General features: G+C 42.2%; 1 protein-coding gene across 3 annotated transcripts in view; it reads right to left on the bottom strand.

The window, feature by feature from the left end:
- The window catches only part of orc5 (origin recognition complex, subunit 5), a 118,748-nt gene that overhangs the window by 80,678 nt on the left and 17,554 nt on the right, over positions 1–20,516 (bottom strand). For all 3 annotated transcript variants that reach the window (XR_006315099.2, XM_043713853.2, XM_043713854.2), the window contains exon 4: positions 6,517–6,720. Coding sequence is in view for 2 of the 3 variants with exons in the window: in XM_043713853.2 (XP_043569788.1) it covers positions 6,517–6,720 (204 nt within the window). In the remaining variant the exon portion in view is untranslated. The remainder of the gene's footprint in view (positions 1–6,516; positions 6,721–20,516) is intronic.

Here is a 20,516-nt window from a genome sequence, read left to right as displayed (position 1 = left end):
CGAGAGAGTCGCGGAGGGAGTGGTCTCTCCTGAATGCTGATAGGGGTGGAGAGGGAAATATATCCCTGGTGGTGGGGTCTGTCTGGAGGTGGTGGAAATGACAGAGGATGATACGATGTATCCAGAGGTTGGTGGGGTGGAAGGTGAAGACCAGTGGGGTTCTGTCCTGGTGGCGATTGAAGGGGCGGGGTTCAAGGGCGGAGGTGCGGGAAGTGGAGGAGATGCGGTGGAGAGCATCGTCGACCACGTCGGAGGGGAAATTGCGGTCTTTGAAAAAGAAGACCATTTGAGTTGTTCGGTAATGGAATTGGTCCTCCTGGGAGCAGATCTGGCGGAGGCGGAGGAATTTGGAATATGGGATGGCGTTTTTAACAGGGGGCAGGGTGGGAGGAGGTGTAATCTAGGTAGCTGTGGGAGTCGGTCGGTTTGTAGTAAATGTCTGTGTTGAGTCGGTCGCCCAAGATAGAAATGGAGAGGTCTAGGAAGGGGAGGGAGGAGTCTAAGATGGTCCAGGTAAATTTGAGGTCGGGTTGGAAGCTATTCTCAAATCTAAAACCCCCTTTCTCTTAACTGTTTATTCACTGACTCCAACTCTATAACAATAAGACAGTTAATAAAATTACATTAGCTTAATCTTATAATCACAGTCTTTGCCTTTTCTGTTGTCTTCACTTTTCCTGATCTCTCTGGGTGGTCATCTTGCTTTTTACAGTGAGTATGTTTCACATGAAAAGGTCCCTTTTGATAGTGTTTTCTAATTTCTTTGAGAGCAAGATGTTAGATGGGCAATTGGCTCTCCAGCAGTTTCTCTCTCAACAGTACCTCTCTCTATTGCTCTGTGACCAGTTTTCAAAACGTCTGCATTCTTAAACACTGAATATTGGATCATCTCATAGGTTCGATGTTGGCAAAACAATAAATTCAAACTCTGTTCAGTTTTAGTGTCCTGGGCATAATTAAATTTCAACTGGTTAAATTTTAATTCTTGTCAAAACAGCAACTAAAACTCTGGTGTCCATTTCACAGCCAAAGGTTGCATATTTTCAATTTTCCAGTCCACTCTGGGATTGCCACCTAGTCATATACACAGGTGCTTGTAATCACTCAGTTCAGAATATCATTCTCTCTGAAGGGTCATTTACTGTATCCGCTGCACCCGATGTGGTCTCCTCTACATTGGGGAGACAGGCCGCCTACTTGTGGAACGTTTCATGAAACACCTCTGGGACACCCGCACCAACCAACCCAACCGCCCCATGGCTCAACACTTTAGCTCCCTCTCCCACTCTGCCAATGACATGCAGGTCCTTGGCCTCCTCCATCGCCAAACCCTGGCCACACGACGCCTGGAGGAAGAGCGCCTCATCTTCCGCCTAGGAACCCTCCAACCACATGGGATGAATGTAAATTTCTCCAGCTTCCTCATTTCCCCTGCCCCCACCTTATCTCAGTCCCAACCCTAGGATTCAGCACCGCCCTCTTGACCTGCAATCTTCTTCCCGACCTCTCCGCCCCCACCCCCTCTCCGACCTAACACCCTCACCCTCATCTCCTTCCACCTATCGTATTCCCAGCGCCCCTCCCCCAAATTCCCTCCCCCCAATTCCCTCCCCCCTACCTTTTATCTCAGCCCACTTGGCACACCAGCCTCATTCCTGAAGAAGGGCTTATGCCCGAAACGTTGATTCTCCTGCTCCTCGGATGCTGCCTGGCCTGCTGTGTTTTTCCAGCACCACATTTTTCAACTCTGGTACTCCAGCATCTGCAGTCCTCACTTTCTCCTAACACTGACTTTCCAAAGTGCACACTCTCCCAGTTCTCGATTAGTGAAATGTCACAAGATAGCTAGCAACAATATTTCAAAAGTTACTCTGAAAACCTACTTGAAGATTGCACTTTTTCCAGCTGTTCAAGGGCAGTGTTCACAATGTCCACTGCTGCCTCACCAAGGCAGACTAAAGCAGCTGAAAGTGCAATAGCAGTAAGGTTTAGATTACTTACAGTGTGGAAACAGGCCCTTCGGCCCAACAAGTCCACACCGATCCGCCGAAGCACAAATCACCCAGACCCATTCCCCTACATTTACCCTTTCACCTAACACTACGGGCAATTTAGTCTCGCCAATTCACCTAACCTGCACATTTTTGGATTGTGGGAGGAAACCGGAGCACCCGGAGGAAACCCACGCAGACACTGGGAGAATGTGCAAACTCCACACAGACAGCCGCCTGAAGCGGGAATTGAACCCGGGTCTCTGGCGCTGTGAGGAAGCAGCGCTAACCACTGTGCCACCGTGCCGCCCACTCAAGGTGCACAACCTTGAAATTAGTCTGTGGTCAATCACATGATTGATTCGAAATTTTTTTTAAAACTTGCTGTTTCTCTGTTAGCTATTTCAATTCCCTTTTCCACCTCTTTTAGCTTCCACTGATTATATCCCTTTCTTCTCCATGGGACTCCATGGCAAGTATCGACCTTATTCCAAGGGACCACCAAGGGAGTTCTTTCATGAAAGAAATTAGGCTTCTTTCCAACGTTAGGTTATATACTTTAACAAATGATCAAAATAGACTACTAGACTGTGTAAGATTTTGAAAATGTAATTTTGATCCCTACCTTTTAAGAAAAGTGGTGTTATGAAGCTGAAGGCATGTACTGTACCTTTCAGAGAGAATGATATTCTGAACTGAGTGATTACAAGCACCTGTGTATAGGGTATGGGGCAGACTACCAAAAATCATAACAAAAACAGTAGTTAGTCTCACACAAACGATAGCACAGTCTAAGTAAATGTTAAAATCATATTTTAATGAAATAATACAATAAATTTAACACTTTAGCCTGAAAAACTGGAAAGTAACATAAAGGGGCTTCTGAGTTTAGTAAGTTACAGTACTGTATTAAGACAAGGGTTGAGGGTCGTCATCAGCATTACTTTCAGGTGCAGTTCTGGGTGCAGGGTTACAAAACAAATCTAGTCCAGAAGTGGATGGTTGTGGTTCATTGTTCCCAGATTGTTCCTTGGGGGTTGGCTTAAAAACAGCATCTAGTTTTTGCTGCTTTGCCATCTTCCTTCTTTCATAAAGAACTGTTCTTTAGGGTGCTACATAAGACCATGCCACAAACTACTATCCTGCTGCGTTCTGCACTGTACAATAAGAGCTGCAACGGCTTCTCAACTTCCCTCAGGATAGAAGACAAAAGTGGAAATCTTACTTGGTGCTGCATTCTGGACTTCACAGTCTTCATTTCTAGCTTCATTCAATTTCACCCACAACAACAGGTTGTTGTAGATGAGCTGTGGAGAGGTCTTCACGATGGGACTCAAGCAGCTCCTAGACAGCCTCATTCTCCACTTCTTCAAATCCAACTTGCTTTGCAAGAGCAACACAATGTTCTTTGATTGCTGGAAGCACCTCAGATGGTTCAACATCTTTAAAATCATGAAGAAAATCTGAGAGAAGCTTCTGCCAAACTGCACTCAAGCATCCTTACTGACATCACTCCAGGCCTCAAAAATGATGTCAATAGCATTCTTAACGTTAAAGCTCTTCCAAAATCAAAGAACACTGTCCTCATTATCCCCCTCTGTAGGTGCAATCAGCTTCCTGAATGTTTGCCTTAAAATAATATTTTTAAAGCTGCTATTGCACCCTGGTCCATGGATTGAACAACAGAGGTTATGTATGGAGGTAGCAATAGCACTGTGATGTTTTCAGAAAGCTCACCAATGCTGGGAGAATGGCTTGGTGCATTGTCCAGAATAAGGAGAATCTTGAAATCCAAAGCTTTTCTCCTGCAATTTCTAAGAACATCCTCTGAAACATCAACATTAAAAGAAAAAGTCATCCAACCTCTTCTGCTAGCCGTGAAGTAAATGTAAAGAGTGAACTAAAGGTAACCTTTCAAGGCTCACTCAACAACAGCCATACAATCTTTTGCAACCTTAAAACATGGAGAGTGTGCTTCATTTTTAGACATGTAGGTTCTGGATGGCATTCTCTTCCAGTATAAACCGGTCACATCCAAATTGAAGATTTAATCTAAGGTGCAGCCTTCTAAAATCGCATAATAGCCAAGAGGAATCCACGTTTTAAAAAAATCATTCCCCAATTCAACTGCATTACAGCCAAATCACATTGACGAAATGCATGTTATAGGAGAAAGACCTGTAGTGTTGTTACATCTAAAATTATGATCTTCAATTACTAGATATGCCTTATATTTAGTGACATTTCCTTTGGAGAAACATAGACTCGGGGGAATTAAAGATGTTAGTTTTTAAGATTAAGTTTTACCTGAAATGGATAGAATCACTAGAAACAAATGGAACCAAGTGGACATGGTTTTAAAAAAGAGACAAACATTCAGATTAGATACCAGGAAGCACCTCCTTCCTTACAAACATCTAAGTTGGAGGGGGAAGTAAACATTAATAACCTTGTCTCACTCTCTCTTGATATGTCAAATTATTCTTTGAATAAGCAACTCTATATTCTATGATGTGAAAACATCTGCTGCCAAACACAACGGATATTGAATTTCTCAATAATTCAGTAATAAACCGATCTGCAAAGATCAACAAAGTCTCGCAATCAATTCTGTAAACCTGCACTGAGTTAGCTCTCTGGCAAAAAGATGCAATAAACACCAACAGCTTCATAAAATATCATGAGGAACGCAAGAGATAAACCAGTACTTTGACTCCTTGATTGAATCAGATGAGTAGACAGCAAGTGAGGGAAAATTTGAATCAGCTTCCAATTAACTCCTTGGTATAATCACCTGCAACACTCAGAAAACATGAGGAATGCATATTAGAAGAGCATGAAACTACATCTGGTAAGGGGAAACATGAGTGGAAAAGGAAGCCTGTCTTTTAATAAGATTAGTAGTTTTGATTTGTTGGCTACATAGAACAGTTATTCCGTAATTACACCGGCACCACTCCCCACCTCTTCCTCCGCTACATTGATGACTGCATTGGCGCCACCTCGTGCTCCCGCGAGCAATTCATCAACTTCACCAACACATTCCACCCTGACCTTAAATTTACCTGGACCATCTCTGACACCTCCCTCCCCTTCCTGGACCTCTCCATCTCCATCAGTGACGACCGACTTGACACTGACATTTTCTACAAACCCACCGATTCCCACAGCTACCTGGATTACACCTCTTCCCACCCTACCTCTTGCAAAAATGCCATCCCGTATTCCCAATTCCTCCGCCTCCGCCGTATCTGCTCCCAGGAGGAGCGGTTCCACCATAGAACACACCAGATGGCCTCCTTCTTTAGAGACCGCAATTTCCCTTCCCACGTGGTTAAAGATGCCCTCCAACGCATCTCATCCACATCCCGCACCTCCGCCCTCAGACCCAACCCCTCCAACCGCAACAAGGACAGAACGCCCCTGGTGCTCACCTTCCACCCTACCAACCTTCGCATAAACCAAATCATCCGCCGACATTTCCGCCACCTCCAAACAGACCCCACCACCAGGGATATATTTCCCTCCCCACCCCTCTCCGCCTTCCGCAAAGACCGTTCCCTCCGTGACTACCTGGTCAGGTCCACGCCCCCCTACGACCCACCCTCCCATCCTGGCACTTTCCCCTGCCACCGCAGGAACTGTAAAACCTGTGCCCACACCTCCTCCCTCACCTCCATCCAAGGCCCTAAAGGAGCTTTCCACATCCATCAAAGTTTTACCTGCACATCCACTAATATCATCTATTGTATCCGTTGCTCCCGATGCGGTCTCCTCTACATTGGGGAGACTGGACGCCTCCTAGCAGAGCGCTTTAGGGAACATCTCAGAGACACCCGCATCAATCAACCAAATCGCCCAGTGGCTCAACATTTCAACTCCCCCTCCCACTCTGCCGAGGATATGGAGGTGCTGGGCCTCCTCCACCGCCGCTCCCTCACCACCAGACGCCTGGAGGAAGAACGCCTCATCTTCCGCCTCGGAACACTTCAACCCCAGGGCATCAATGTGGATTTCAACAGTTTCCTCATTTCCCCTTCCCCCACCTCATCCTAGTTTCTAACCTCCAGTAACTCGACCTGTCCGGACTTGTCCGACCTGCCCAGCTCCTTTTCCACCTATCCACTCCACCCTCTATTCCCTGACCTATCACCTTCATCTCCTTCCCCACCTACCTATTGTACTCTATGCTACTCTCTCCCCACCCCCACCCTCCTCTAGCTTATCTCTCCATGCTTCAGGCTCTCTGCCTTTATTCCTGATGAAGGGCTTTTGCCCGTCCTCGGATGCTGCCTGAATTGCTGTGCTCTTCCAGCACCACTAATCCAGAATCTGGTTTCCAGCATCTGCAGTCATTGTTTTTACCTCGTTGATTCACAACCAAGCTAACCTCAACAGTATAGCACAGAGCTGATCAACCAGAGCCAACTATTTGGTAAAGCTGTCATATTGTACTTTGTTGTTCTATGACTCTCAATGCTAATTTTAAAAAGAAGTTTCTGTAATTTCATAATCAATTACTTACAATGTAGACAGTTTGATTGTGCAAATTCTGCTTGTGGACCACTTGCTTATAAAGTAGAACAAATTCATTGAATGTGTTAGACTGCAGACATGAAGTATATTCATTCTTGAGGGATAGCGAATGACCCTGCAGCTGATTAAGTATTTGTTCAAAAAGCATCCTTGAAGAAAAACATTCCACACAGTTCACAATCACGTGAGGAAACTGCAAAGAGACAAAAGACAATACATTAACCACAACACAAGCAGAAAAAAAGCTGCAAGTACTCCTCATGTCTTATCACAATACAAGAAATAGATATTGAGCCTTAATACATTACAAAGACTGTTTCAACATTTGGGGCTGGGTTTTTCTTTTTCTGCCTTTACAAATTCAGTTACAAACAATCTGCAACACCAACCCAGTTTACCAAGTTAGGAGATTGGGCATTCAATCAAAAGATCTTTTAATAGGCCTTTTCCCTCCATGTACAATATTTGAGCCTCGTTGTCACTGTCATTCCAAATCTAACACCATCTTTCTTTAATATGTAAATCCCAGGACTTTTTCCAAGTCACATTCTCAAGATAACTTAAGAGTTTATTTAAAAAGTGACATCTCAGCACAAACAATGTATTAAAGGTGTGAGGTTGGAGTCTGTTTGTATCCCAATCTTGACTGAGACTAGTTCTATTCCCAAAGTAGGAATTTATAGAATATTATATGGATTGACTGCCTGCATATTAATGAACCAAAACCTGCAACTCACTCTAAAAAAATGCATTTGCTTAACAGTAAATGGGTTGACTTAACACCAATCTAGGTTTGTTCAATATATCATTTCAGTTGCACGACACTGTGATCATTTGCTATAAATTCTGTGTCTTATGATCTCCACAGCTACCTAGGATGAAGGAGCAGCACTCCAAAAGCTAATACTTCTAAATAAACCTGAACTATAACTTGGTGTTGTGTGATTTTTAAACTTTGTCCACCCCAGTCCAACACTGGCTCCTCCACACACAAAAAAAGAAACTCCCAAAAAAAAGGGATCGGAGTGTTCTTGTGCATGAAGCAGAAAGTTAGCCTGCAGGTGCAACAAGTAATTAAATGTAAGAAAGCGTGAAGTGATAGAGGCAGATACAATAACATTTTAAAAAGGCAACTGGATAGATATACGAATAGGAAGGGTTTATAGGAATATAGACCAAATGTCAGCAAATGGGACTAGGTCAGATTGGGATGTCTGGTCAGCATGGACAAATTGGATCGAAGGGCCGTTTCCATGCTGTATGTCTATTGTTATCCCATTTTCTCACTGATGTACCTGTTTAAAAGGAAATTCCAATGCTTGGAATATAATGGCTAATGACCTAAACCAAACAAAAAGTTTGCATCTAGACAACCAAGCAGTAACTAACATCTAATTTCTTTTAAGTAGTATCTTATAGATAGAAACCAGCAAATAATTTCAGTACAATACTTTCAGGCAATAAAAGCAGCTCTCATCTGAAAATTAACTTTTATTTGCCAATCTACTTTGGTGCTCAATCTACTATAAATGATCACTTTGCAGGAAATAGAATTCAATTGAAGTCCGTTCAAAAGGAGTGAACCAAAGACAGCTTTGCCCACTAGTTTTATGCAAATTATCTTGCCTTGCAAAAAAAAATGCTGAACTTCCAGAAAAAAAATTGAGGAAAGAACTTGGAACATCACTCTAGATATTGTCTTACCAATAAACAATAGGTGCAGGAGTAGGTCATTCTGCCCTTCTAGCCTGCACCACCATTCAATATGATCATGGCTGATCATCCTTTAATCAGTATCCTGTTCCTGCCTCATCTCCATAACCCTTGATTCCACTATCCTTGAGAGCTCTATCCAACCAGTGGCCTGTATGAGTGAAGTATAACCTCTGGATTTTTGTACTCAATTCTCCTCAAAATAAACGGTAACATCCTATTAGCTTTCTTAATTAATTACTGTACCTGGCTACTTGGGAACCCAGAAATCTGTAATCTATTCCTTTTAATTGTGTGCCAAAGGGGACAATTTCACAATTACCTACATTATACAGTCTTTTCTGCTATAACACAGTAGTTGCAATCTTGTGCAACCTTGCACTATAGAAAAATCACGCAATAAAAATAACGGCTTATGAAAAAAATATAGGGTTGGGGCAGACCAGAAATATTACTCAAAATCGAAACATAGACAGTAGCTTGCCGAACACAAAGGATAGCATAGTTTAAATAAATGTTAATTTCATACTTCAATGAAATAGTACAGTAAATTTAACACTTTACCTTGAAAAAAACTTGAAGATAACTTGATTGGGGGAGGGGACTGGTTTTGAGATTACAGAGTTACTAAGACAGGGGCTGAGGATCATCATCAAATTACTTTCAGGCACAGTTGTGGTTTCAGGGTTAGGACAAAAAAAAAGTTAATCCAGAAGTGGATGGCTGTGGTTCAATGCCTTCTGGCTGGTTTTTGGGAGTTGGCTTAAAAAAAGGCATCTTGTTTTTGCTGCTTTGCCATATTTCTTCTTTTAAGAAGCTGGTCATAGAATGCCAAGGCATTTTATTTCACAAACTGCTATCCCTGCTGCATTTTGCATTGTTATCATTGTCTAAGAGCTGCAACGCCATCTCAACTTCCCTCAGGATAGAAGATAAAAGAAAAGTAAAAATCTCGTGATGTGCTGCATCCTGGACTTCATAGTCTTCATCTCTTGTTTCAAATTTACCCACAGCAATAATTTGTTGTGGATCAGCTGTGCAGAGGTTTTTATAATGGGAGTCAAAGAGCTCTTCACTATCCTCACTCTCCACTTCAAATCATCTCAAAAAGCACTAGAAATTTGAACTATTGGCTCCAATATAAGAACCTTGATGCTCTCCCAAATTGGTTGACTATTGAAGCAAATTCCACCCTTCCAGTAATATTGAAGGCTTTATTGTGTTCATCTCTCCTTTCTTCAACCTCTATTTACACGAATAATGTAATTGTTTTGTCCAGTCTTAAAATTTGGTTTCAATTTAAACACCACTTTGGCTTTCAGTCATTTTCTACTAAGGCACCGTTGGGTGGCGAACCATATTTTCCCCCCCACCTTTAGTGGATAGTGCCTTTTCTGGTTGGACTAAGTTAGGATTAAAAACTGTGAAAGACTTACATGCTGATGACGTTTTTGCATCTTATCAACAGTTAGATAAGACGTTGAAAAGGCACTTATTTAGTGGGTTTCAAGTTTGCAGTTTTGTCCATAGTTTATTTCAGGTTTTCCCCATCTTTCCTAAGTTTGACATCTTTCTCAGACTGCTTTCTTCATTAAAGGGAGCTATTTCAGCTATTTATTCAAACATTCATAAAGTATGCTCAGGTTCTCTTGATTTTATTAAAGCTATCTGGGAGGCAGATCTGAAAGAGGTAATTCTAGGTGATGTGTGGGATGAGATTTTACAAAGAGTGCACTGTGCAAAACATTGTTTTATTCAAAACAAGATTCTACATCATGCCCACTACACCAAAGTCAACTTGCAAAAATACTTGAGGTGTCTCTGTCCTATGATCAGTGTCAACAAATCCAAGCAAATTATATGCTCATCATTTGGCTTAGCCCTTCTTTCAAGTAGATATTGATCTGATATTTTTGCCACCTGATCTAAGGTATCTGGTGAAAATCTTATTCCTAATGCAATTTGCGCTTTGTTTAGGGTGTCATCCTCTTTACCTAATCTTTCTTCCTCTAAAAACGACATGGTAGCATTAAATACCCTACTGGCCAGAAGACTGGTATCGCTCAAATGGAAATTCCTAATTCCACCTCCTCATACATAGGTTAGAGATGTGTTATACTTTCTTAAAATTAGAAAAGATTAGATTATCCTTATCTAACAAATTTACAAAAATTTGGAACAGTTTTCTTTCATATGCTGAGGGTGTTGTCTCTTTTTAAACTGTTCCAGACGGATGTATTTTCTGTTGTGGCAATTTTTTTTCCCTTTTTCTTTTGTTAATAAATTAAACCAGCAGTAAGATAACTGCATTATATTGTGTATTTTGTATAATTTATTATGGTTGCTTATCATTTTTTTCTTTACATTTTTGGGGGAGGTACATGCTGTGGGGGAGGGTGGTTTGGGTTTTGTTTACTGCTTGAGATTGCACCTTGTTTTGCTGTCATTGTTTGGAGAAAAATCAATTAAAAAAAAGCATTTCACAACAAAGCACACAAGTTAACTGGACATGTGATGCCAACGCAGAGACTCTGACGGCATAAAGCATTATATTCTTCCATGCACCGCAACACTTAAAGCATTGGGGATGAAATCACATGATAGCCAAAACCTGTATGCAAAAGTTTACATTTCATAAACAGCATTCATCTGTTCAATTGCATTACAGCCAATTTGTATTGATGAAACATGCATAATAGGACTGTATGTAATTTGTTAGATATTTGTTCACTCACTTAACCTATTCAAAAATCCAAAATTCAATCTAGCTTCAAAGTATTAGTTTCAGAAGTACATCTTTAATTAGATAATTTCTCAATTTTCACCCAAAGAAAACAAAATGCATTCCATGAGCAACAATATTAATAATACTTTGCAAGGTCATAGATTTCACTTATAACAGGAAATGGATCAGTTTCATCACATAATACTTTTACAAAATAACAGTGACTATGATGTGATATTTGTGTTCTAAGTAACACTATGATATGTATAATCAGATCTCAAATGTATTTTTAGAATGGACTGAAACTTTAAAACAAAAATACTTTGTAAAGAATTAGCAGTCCTACTTATCTTGTACTAAAAAAATGTAAAACTTTTAGTTATGTTGTTACAAACATGCAGTGATAGTGGGAACTGCTGCTTAAGCCAAACTAGACCAAATTATACAGATTTAAAAAGGCGTTAGATCCTTAAAAAGGGGCTCAGTAGCCAAAACCAAAAAACTAAAAACCAACAAAAATTCAAATTAAAAACGTTGGGAAAATAATAGTGCAGTCTAATTCCTGCATTGCCCAACCACCATTAAAGGCATGGACACCATAAAAGTCTACTCCAAGTCCATGGACATAACTCAAGAAGAGAGAGGCAATAAAGCCAAACAACCCTGCTCAACCAACTGATGCTTATGGCCACTTTGCCAGAAAAAACTGTGCCACCAGGAAGTTACATGACACCAGGTTATAGTCCAACTGGTTTATTTAAAACCACAAGCTTTTGGAGTACTGCTCCTTCATCAGGTGAAAACGCTCATTCAGTGGTCACAATGGTAAGACCATCACTTGTTTGTACCATCAGTTTATATATATTAAATCCAATGGAGTCAGAAGATATGTTAGGAGTGGTTTGGTTTGAAATCATGCTTATATTGCAGCTTTGGTATTCAAATTCTGCGTCTCTCTCTCTCTCGGCTGCAGGGGACTTTTGGGTTACTAGTTAGTGAGTTAGAAGATTATGAAAACCCTCTTATTTATGCTGCAAATATGACTTTCAAAACAAACAAAAGGAATATATTGACCACTGCACAACAAGCCATGATTCAGTTGCTAGTACTCACCTCAAGATTGTGAATTCAAAAGTTATACCTAGGATTTAAGCATGAAAGTTAACTCTAAGGCTCCAATGTGACAATAAGGAGGAGGTATTGCTTCCAGGTGTGCTGGCTTTAAATACAGGGCCAGTCTACCCTCTCAGGCAATGCAAATTTCCCATCTCACTTCTGAAGAACGGCTCTAACTTAACACTGGCATCTTAACCAATATTTACTATTGAAATAAACATTAAAAAAAGATTCTCTGGCCATTAGCACAGTACTCTTCTAGGAGCCTGCAATTCAAAAATTGGCTGCCATGTTTCCAATGTTACAGGAGTAAAAATACTTGGCTGTAAAGTACTTGGGGTTTCCCGTCAACATGAAAAGGTACTATTAAATCCAAGTGTTTCTCAAGGATCACTCATGATATTATGGTGACACAGCTTCATCTATCTACTTCATCTGTGCATCAGACAGTACAAGTCGCATCAGCCAAATGCCAACTACAGTTCATTCATTAAGATCCCAGTCAAACTGGCCAGTGCATATTATACAAATTGCAGTACCTAAACTTACACAAGCTTCCATACTTGGGTGATGTGATATTTAACATACTTGCATACATTTGTGATAGCTTGAGCAAACAAGTGAGCACTTATTCTGATCCTTACAGACACCGATTCTGACTTTGTTGCACAAGGCAGAAAGATATCAAAGTTTAAATATCTGCAAGAGAAACAATATGACTTGCAAATAGAACACTGCATGCAATGAGGAAATAGCAGAAAGTTCAAACAATCACAATTAAATCTAAATGAAATAACTTCAAAGAAAAACTTTTCCTAATTTCTATAGCAATATACATAAAAAGGGAAATGCATGGCACAATAAATCTATTCCAGTCAGACAAGATTTATAAATGCCTTTTGCAACTTATTAGGTCTTCTTTATTTAGCAAATAAATTAGAATCATTGTCCATATCACCTCCATTCAGATTTCAAACAGCTGCTTTTTAGTCATCATTCTTTCAGATGGGAAAAATGGGTCAAACCTTTCAATACTTGTTAGTTTATCCCACAGTCAGTCAGTAGGAAGTGGGCTTTATTGTATAAAAAAAGAGACAAGACAGTTTTGAGATCAAGGCAGCAAAAATATTTTGCCCATCTCTCAAAAGGCTATACTAGCAAAATAATCAATGTTCAGATCTCTGCTGGAGAAAAACAGCAACTTCACTTTTTTCAAAAAAAAGATATTTTTATTGAAGAAGTTTTTTAAATAAAATTCCAATAAACCAACAACGCTACTTAATAAAGAAGGAAAAATAATGGAACAATACAAACAGAGCTATACACCTAGATATAAAACAAAATAAACAAACAAATAAAAATAATAAATAAATAATTCGAACAGATCAGCGTAATAAAAGAATAGCTCTTGATCTTAGAAAGTGTTAAATATTACTCATTTATTCAAAATTCTTCCTCTCAGAGTACCAGATTTGCTAAATCAAATCATCATGGCTATACAAAAGCCCTAATTAGAGTAGCAGGCAAGTCTGCATCAAGGTAATCCAAAAAGGGCTGCCATATCTTATAAAAATTCAGATTTTTAGTGCATCATATTTGTGAAAAAATCCAGAGGAATGTGCTCCATGACTAACTTATGCCAACTCGACAGACCCAGAGGGTTTTCAGACACCCAACACATCAGGATATTTTTCTTCACAGAGAAAGTGAGGATTAGGTTGTGGGTTTGGTATCCAGACGTTTCATTACCTGGCTGGGTAACATCATCAGTGGCGACCTCCAAGTGAAGCGAAGCTGTTGTCTCCTGCTTTCGATTTATATGTTTGTCCTGGATAGGGTTCCTGCGGTTTGTGGTGATGTCATTTCCTGTTCGTTTTCTGAGGGGTTGATAGATGGTATCTAGATCTATGTGTTTGTTTATGGTGTTGTGGTTGGAGTGCCAGGCCTCTAGAAATTCTCTGGCATGTCTTTGCTTAGCCTGTCCCAGGATAGATGTGTTGTCCTAGTCGAAATGGTGTTTTTTTTCATCCGTGTGTAGGGCTACGAGGGAGAGAGGGTAGTGTCTTTTTGTGGCGAGCTGGTGTTCGTGTATCCTGGTGGCTAACTTTCTTCCTGTTTGTCCTATGTTGTGTTTGTGGCAGTCCTTGCATGGAATTTTGTAGATGAAGTTGGTTTTGTCCATGAGTTGTACTGGATCTTTTAAGTTTGTTAGATTCATTCGACGTAACAGCACTGTTCGCTTCCATTAACATCGACCTGGCAAAGCAAACACTTACCACACTTTTAGAAGAGACCATCACACACACCCCAACTACCATCAATCACATTACCAACGAAAACATCATGAAGCTAGTAGACCTGTGCCTCACCACCCACTTCACCTTCAACAACATAATCTACAAACAAACCAACGGCACACCCATGGGATCTCAGCTATCAGGATTCATAGCAGAAGCGGTAATGCAAAACTAGAACAAACAGCCCGACCAACCATCAAACCAAAAATCTGGGTCCGCTACATAGATGACACCTTTGTCATCACAGCCAGCATCCGAGGAGCAGGAAAATCATCGTTTCAGGCAAAGACCTTTCATCAGGAATTCCTGATGCCATCTGACAGGCTGTGATTTTCCAGCACCACTCTAATATAGTCTTTAAAAAAAAGACTCCATCTTAACCCACCCGTCCTCACAATGTTCAGGTTTATATAATTTGAAGTAAAATCTCTGAAATGCAGCATAGATCTTTTTAGAATTGAAGGTAAGAGTCCCAGTCCCTTCCCTGATTGAGGTAATGGATTGGCGGCGGTGGGGGGGGTGGTGGTGGTGCAAGATATGCCAGGTACCTCCCTAGCCTGTCACCATGCTCAAATAACCTTGCTTTTGCAAAAGCAAGTTCCTTCCTATCTATCTGTAAGAGCATGGAATTAAAAGTAGACCGAAGTGGTGTAACCTGCTGCAGCTTACCTGCCGTGGTCTATTAAAATATGCCTTTTCTGCTGCCTTCAGCTGTGCCGCGAGCAAACATTGCTGCTCTCCCTTCTGTCACTTCGACTGGTAGAGGAAGAAATAATTATCCCCCTAACACAAACCAGTTTCCTAGAGAATAGATGGGTTTAATGGCCATACCTGAATTAATGGCTAAGAAAACCTTAAGTTCATTAGAGAAGTACTTAATGAGCTTACTGTTCTTAAGAATAAAGGGATCCAATCGCCAGTGCCTGTTATACGGCCCTTTATCTTAAACAAGTATACTGTTGCATGATCTGAAATAGTAATATTGCCAATTGTGCAGGACGCTACTGAATCCAAGAATGCCCTGGGGGTTAGGAAGAGATCAATCCTAGTATGACATTGTGCAGATTAGAAAAGAACATAAAGTCCCTACCTGTGGGGTGGAGCCACCTCCAGGCATCAACCAGCCCTAATTCCACAGACAAGTCGACTAACTGCTTAGATTGCAAGAAAAGTATCAGGGGACCTTTGGGCATGCTATCCACTGTGGGATCCATAAGATATAATAATGTGCCATGATGCAAGGGTACTCAGTTTAGAAAATGCATCTACTAGGAATTTAAGGGGGTACGCCAGGGGACAATAAACATTCAAAATATCATACACTTCCCCATATGTCAAGACCTTAAGGACTACAAACTGCCCTTACTCTTTAATATGATTTAGTAGTTTAAACGAGAGGTTCTTCCTAACAAGTATGGTCATTCCCCTACTACTTGTAATAAAAGACAAGAAATATACCCGATCAAATCCACCTGGCTACAATTTCAAACACTCTATCATTAATGTGCGTCTCCTGCAATAGAGCATTGAACACCCTCTCCTTTTAAAGGCTAGAGCATATTTTTTCCTCTTAACTGGCGAATGGATCCCCTTAATGTTCCAGGTACACCATTTAAGCACACCACTAGCCATAATGCTCTGCAACAACATTTGAACTCCCAAGAGGAAGAACTCAACTTACAAATTGCTGAGCAGCAACAAAAAAGGATTCATAGAGCCTAAGAACTACAAAAATTAAAACCAGTAATACAGAGTCCCAAAAGGCACTCAATGAGGGAATTTACTCCCACGGGGGCACTTAAACATCCCACATCAACTTAAGAAGAGGGGAAAAAAACATTCTTGTCCAGGTACATTAAACCATCCTGCCTACTTTGAAGTGTCCAGAAACCTTTCCACTTTCTCTGAAGAGTCAAATTAATGTGCAGACCCATTGTGCAGACCCATTGTAAGTAAAACAAAGTAAAACAAGATACCTTACAGAATTATGAATCCCAAGGTCCCCCAGTCTTCTCTTAATATCATCAAAAGACTTCTTTTTCTGAATCACCACCACAAAAAAGTCCTGGAAAAACATAATCCTGAAGCCCTTGTAATTTAAGGCCTGTGGATCCCTCCCCTGCATTCTGGAGGCTTCCATAACTCTCTGCTTGTCCCCGTAACTGTGGGGAGAGGGCCGGGTGAGGGCACTGGTCAGACCCTGACCTGTGCACTGCGATCTGGTGAGCTCTCTTGATCTTCACCCAGCCCACTTCAGCCTTTAAATTAAGGAATTGGGGCAGCCAACTTTAAAACAAAATCTCACCGGCCGAACACCTTCCACTCCCTCCGACAGCCCAATGACACGGACGTTCTTCCTCCTACCATTAATTTTGAGGTCGTCGACTTGTTCCGTTAAGGTACGGACCTATTTTTAGAGTGCCTGGATCAACTCATTCAAGGAAACGATCGCAGTCTCTGATGCTGTGGTCCAGCATTCGATCTCCCCTGTTCTCTTTCCGAGGCATTCAAGCTGCTACACATGTTTCTGACGCATGGCTGAGATTGGTCCAACTTCTCTTTAATCGAAGTCTTAATCATTTCCCACAGTTAAACGGGATTATTAAAGGTTCTAACACTTCTGATGTCGAATTTTACTGAAATGGCTTAACTGGGGAGGGTTAAAGTACCACTTTGCTCGAGTTGTGATGCAGAGCTCAGCAAAGCAGACCTTTCAGATCACCGCCATCTTGGATCCCCAGCAACTTTTAACTATCTCATTATAAAAACTATTTGAAATCTGCAGTCTTGTTAAAAACTCAGCATGACAATTGCCATTTGAGAAAATGTATTAGTTCCTGAGCTTAGAATGTAGAGTATAAAAATTTATTCAAGTTTTAGTTAATTTCTTAAATCACATCATGATTTTGCAATTCTCATGTTTGCTTTTCAAATGTCTCAATATATTTATGTATTAGATGAAGTATGATCACTTTGATTATTGTAATGTTAAAAGATTAAATTGTACTCTCTTTCTGGACATTAATGTAATGTTAAAAGGTTAAACTATATTGTCTTTCTCAAGAAGCTGAACATTCTGGAAATGGGTCTCACAGAAAACAGGCAAGAATCTGGATGACTATCCATTGTAATCCACAGTTCATTTGAGCAGCCATTTACTACTGCTCTACTGCTATTATCAAATTTAACTCTCGATGGAAAAGTTGTATGGGGTACCTGTCAGCATTACCAACTGACCTGTATAAAGCAACGTTTTTCCTTTGTTCAGGGTTCATTTGACTCGACTTTGCATGCTTTATAATGCCAGGGATCCCTCGGCCCAGTTTAATGCCCTATTACAATGGCATTGTACTAGGGACCCTAAACAGGCTATGGTCAAGCATGAAATGGTACAGCAGGGGCGAGCTCGTTACACTGGCGACCTTCCCAGCCTGACTCTTCATGGCTGGTAGCTCATCAATATCACCCTTAGGAGTGCCTCTTTTCAGGATATGCAATCATAACCCTCACGGACACATTGGAAGCAGCCTCCCTCAACCCTAAGTCCAAAATCTCTTTAAGGCCTTCCTCCTCCCCAAGCAATTGGCCAAAATCAAATGTATTGCCCATGTCACGGACAATACAGATGTCAGCTATGGCAATGCCAGAGCTGACCGAGCCGGCAAGGACTCGCAATTCAGTCCACTATTAATTGGCAGGCGCCCAACTGAAAACAGTGCAGTATTTACAAGTGGCTGCCTCTAATTCAGAAAAGGAGAAAGTGAGGACTGCAGATGCTGGAGATCAGAACTGAAAAATGTGTTGCTGGAAAAGCGCAGGTCAGGCAGCATCCAAGGAGCAGGAGAATCGACGTTTCGGGCATAAGGGCATAAGCCCTTCTTTAGGAATGAGGACGGTGTGCCAAGCAGGCTAAAATAAAAGGTAGGGAGGAGGGACTTGGGGGAAGGACGTTGGGAATGCGATAGGTGGAAGGAGGTTAAGGTGAGGGTGATAGGCCGGAGAGGGGGTGGGGGCGGAGAGGTCGGGAAGAAGATTGCAGGTCAAGAAGGCGGTGCTGAGTCCGAGGATTGGGACTGAGATAAGGTGGGGGGAGGGGAAATAAGGAAGCTGGAGAAATCTGCATTCATCACTTGTGGTTGGAGGGTTCCTAGGCAGAAGATGAGGCGCTCTTCTTCCAGGCGTCGTGTTGCCATGGTCTGGCGATGGAGGAGGCCAAGAACCTGCATGTCCTTGGTGGAGTGGGAGGGGAGTTAAAGTGTTCAGCCACGGGCGGTTGGGTTGGTTGGTGCGGGTGTCCCAGAGGTGTTCCCTGAAACGTTCCGCAAGTAAGCGGCCTGTCTCCCCACATCGGGTGCAATAAATGATGTGTGTGGAGGCCACATCGGGTGCAGCGGATGCAGTAAATGATATGTGTGGAGGTGCAGGTGAATTTGTGACGGATATGGGAGGATCCCTTGCGGCCTTGGAGGGAAGTGAGGGGGGAGGTGTGGGCGCAAGTTTTGCATTTCTTTCGGTTGCAGGGGAAGGTGCTGGGAGTGGAGGTTGGGTTGCTGGGGGGGGGGGGGGGGGGGGGGGGGTGGATCTGACGAGGGAGTCGTGGAAGGAGTGGTCTTTCCAGAACGCTGATAGGGGAGGGAGGGAAATATATCCTTGGTGGTGGGGTCTGTTTGGAGGTGGTGGAAATGACAGAACCCTGAAAACCAAATTGACTAAGCTGACATGTGAAACGGGCCTGACCTGGTTGAAGGTCTTGCCTTTGATCCTGCATCACATGAGGATTACCCCACACATGACCAATGGGCTGTCAGCAGCTGAGATAATCTATGGCCGACCCAGTAGGACCCCTTGGGATGCAGACAATACCACCCACCCACACAGATGTAAGTATTAAGGGAGAGGAAATGCAGGCACACTTTCGGCAGCTAATCTAGTCGTTAAAGTTCCTTCACTCACAGGTCACGAATGCCTTTTGGGTCACCACCACAATTGTGAACCAGAACTTAACAACCCAAATGAACTTTCCAGCCTGCAGACAGGAGAGTTTGTGCTGACCAAAAACTGGGACCACCCTAAGCTTGGACAAAGATGGAAAGGGCCTTACCAGGTGTTCCTATGAATGCCGACAGCAGTCAAAGTCCAAAGACAAAACAACTGGGTCCATATAAAGAACTGTAAATGATGGTCCCCTCAAACAGCCTGACAACTATACTCGCAGTGTACAGCACCACAGCCGCCATCATGCTATTCGGCCGAGAGGACAATTTGTTTTATAAGACTCATATGCGTATGCACGGTAATATGTTACCCACTCCCCCAATCATTATATGCTTTATTTGTTGCCATTCCCAGCTGATAAATTGAGATAAGACTCAGTCCCATAACTACACAGGAGCCCAGGGAAGAGAAGGTACCGCTTCCCATGACCCCACAAGCTACCCGCTTTGCTTCTCAGAACAAGGGAGGGTGTGTCCCTATACCTTGGTCCCAGAAACTCCCTTTTTTTTTTTACACAGCGGCGAGGAGAGAGGGCAGAAAGAAGCGGGGGCTGCCGGGAAGGGTAAGTTTTCCAACTTAAAAAGGGACTTGCCTCGGGAGTCTGGCCTCCATTTTTTATAGAGCAGTGAGGAGAGAGGGTGGAGAGAAGAAAGGGCTGCCAGGAAGGGTAAGTGATTGTTTTTTAAGTGGGTGAGATCTAGCTTTTAAATTGGCAGGGTATGGCTGATAGGGCAGTTGCATGTTCTTCCTGCAGCATGTGGCAGTGAGAGACACGACATGTTTCCACTGGCCACATCTGCGAGAAATGCACCCAACTTCAGTTCCTCGAGATCAGAGTTAGAGAACTGGAACTGGATGAAGGAGAAATTGAGAAGATGTACAAGGAGGTGGTCACTCCTCAGACACAGGATAAAGATTGCTGGATTACAGTCAGGGGGAGGAAAGGGAACCAACAGACAGAGCAGGGATACCCTGTGGCTGTTCTCCTCAGCAATAAGTATACCGTTTTGGATACTGCTTTTGGGGACAGCCTACCAAGGGAAAGCCATAGTTGTCAGGTCTCTGCCACTGAGCTCCCCTGTGGCTCAGAAGGGAGGGTGGAGTGGGGGTTGCAGGGGGAAGAATAGAAAAGCACTAGTGGTA

This window comes from Chiloscyllium plagiosum, unplaced genomic scaffold, assembly GCF_037043375.1.
Source record: "Chiloscyllium plagiosum isolate Xiang-an unplaced genomic scaffold, Cpla_swu_hap1 HiC_scaffold_23, whole genome shotgun sequence".
Classification (NCBI taxonomy): domain Eukaryota; kingdom Metazoa; phylum Chordata; class Chondrichthyes; order Orectolobiformes; family Hemiscylliidae; genus Chiloscyllium; species Chiloscyllium plagiosum.
Note: the sequence above shows the minus strand (reverse complement) of the source record. Positions and strands in the feature narration are given on the sequence as shown.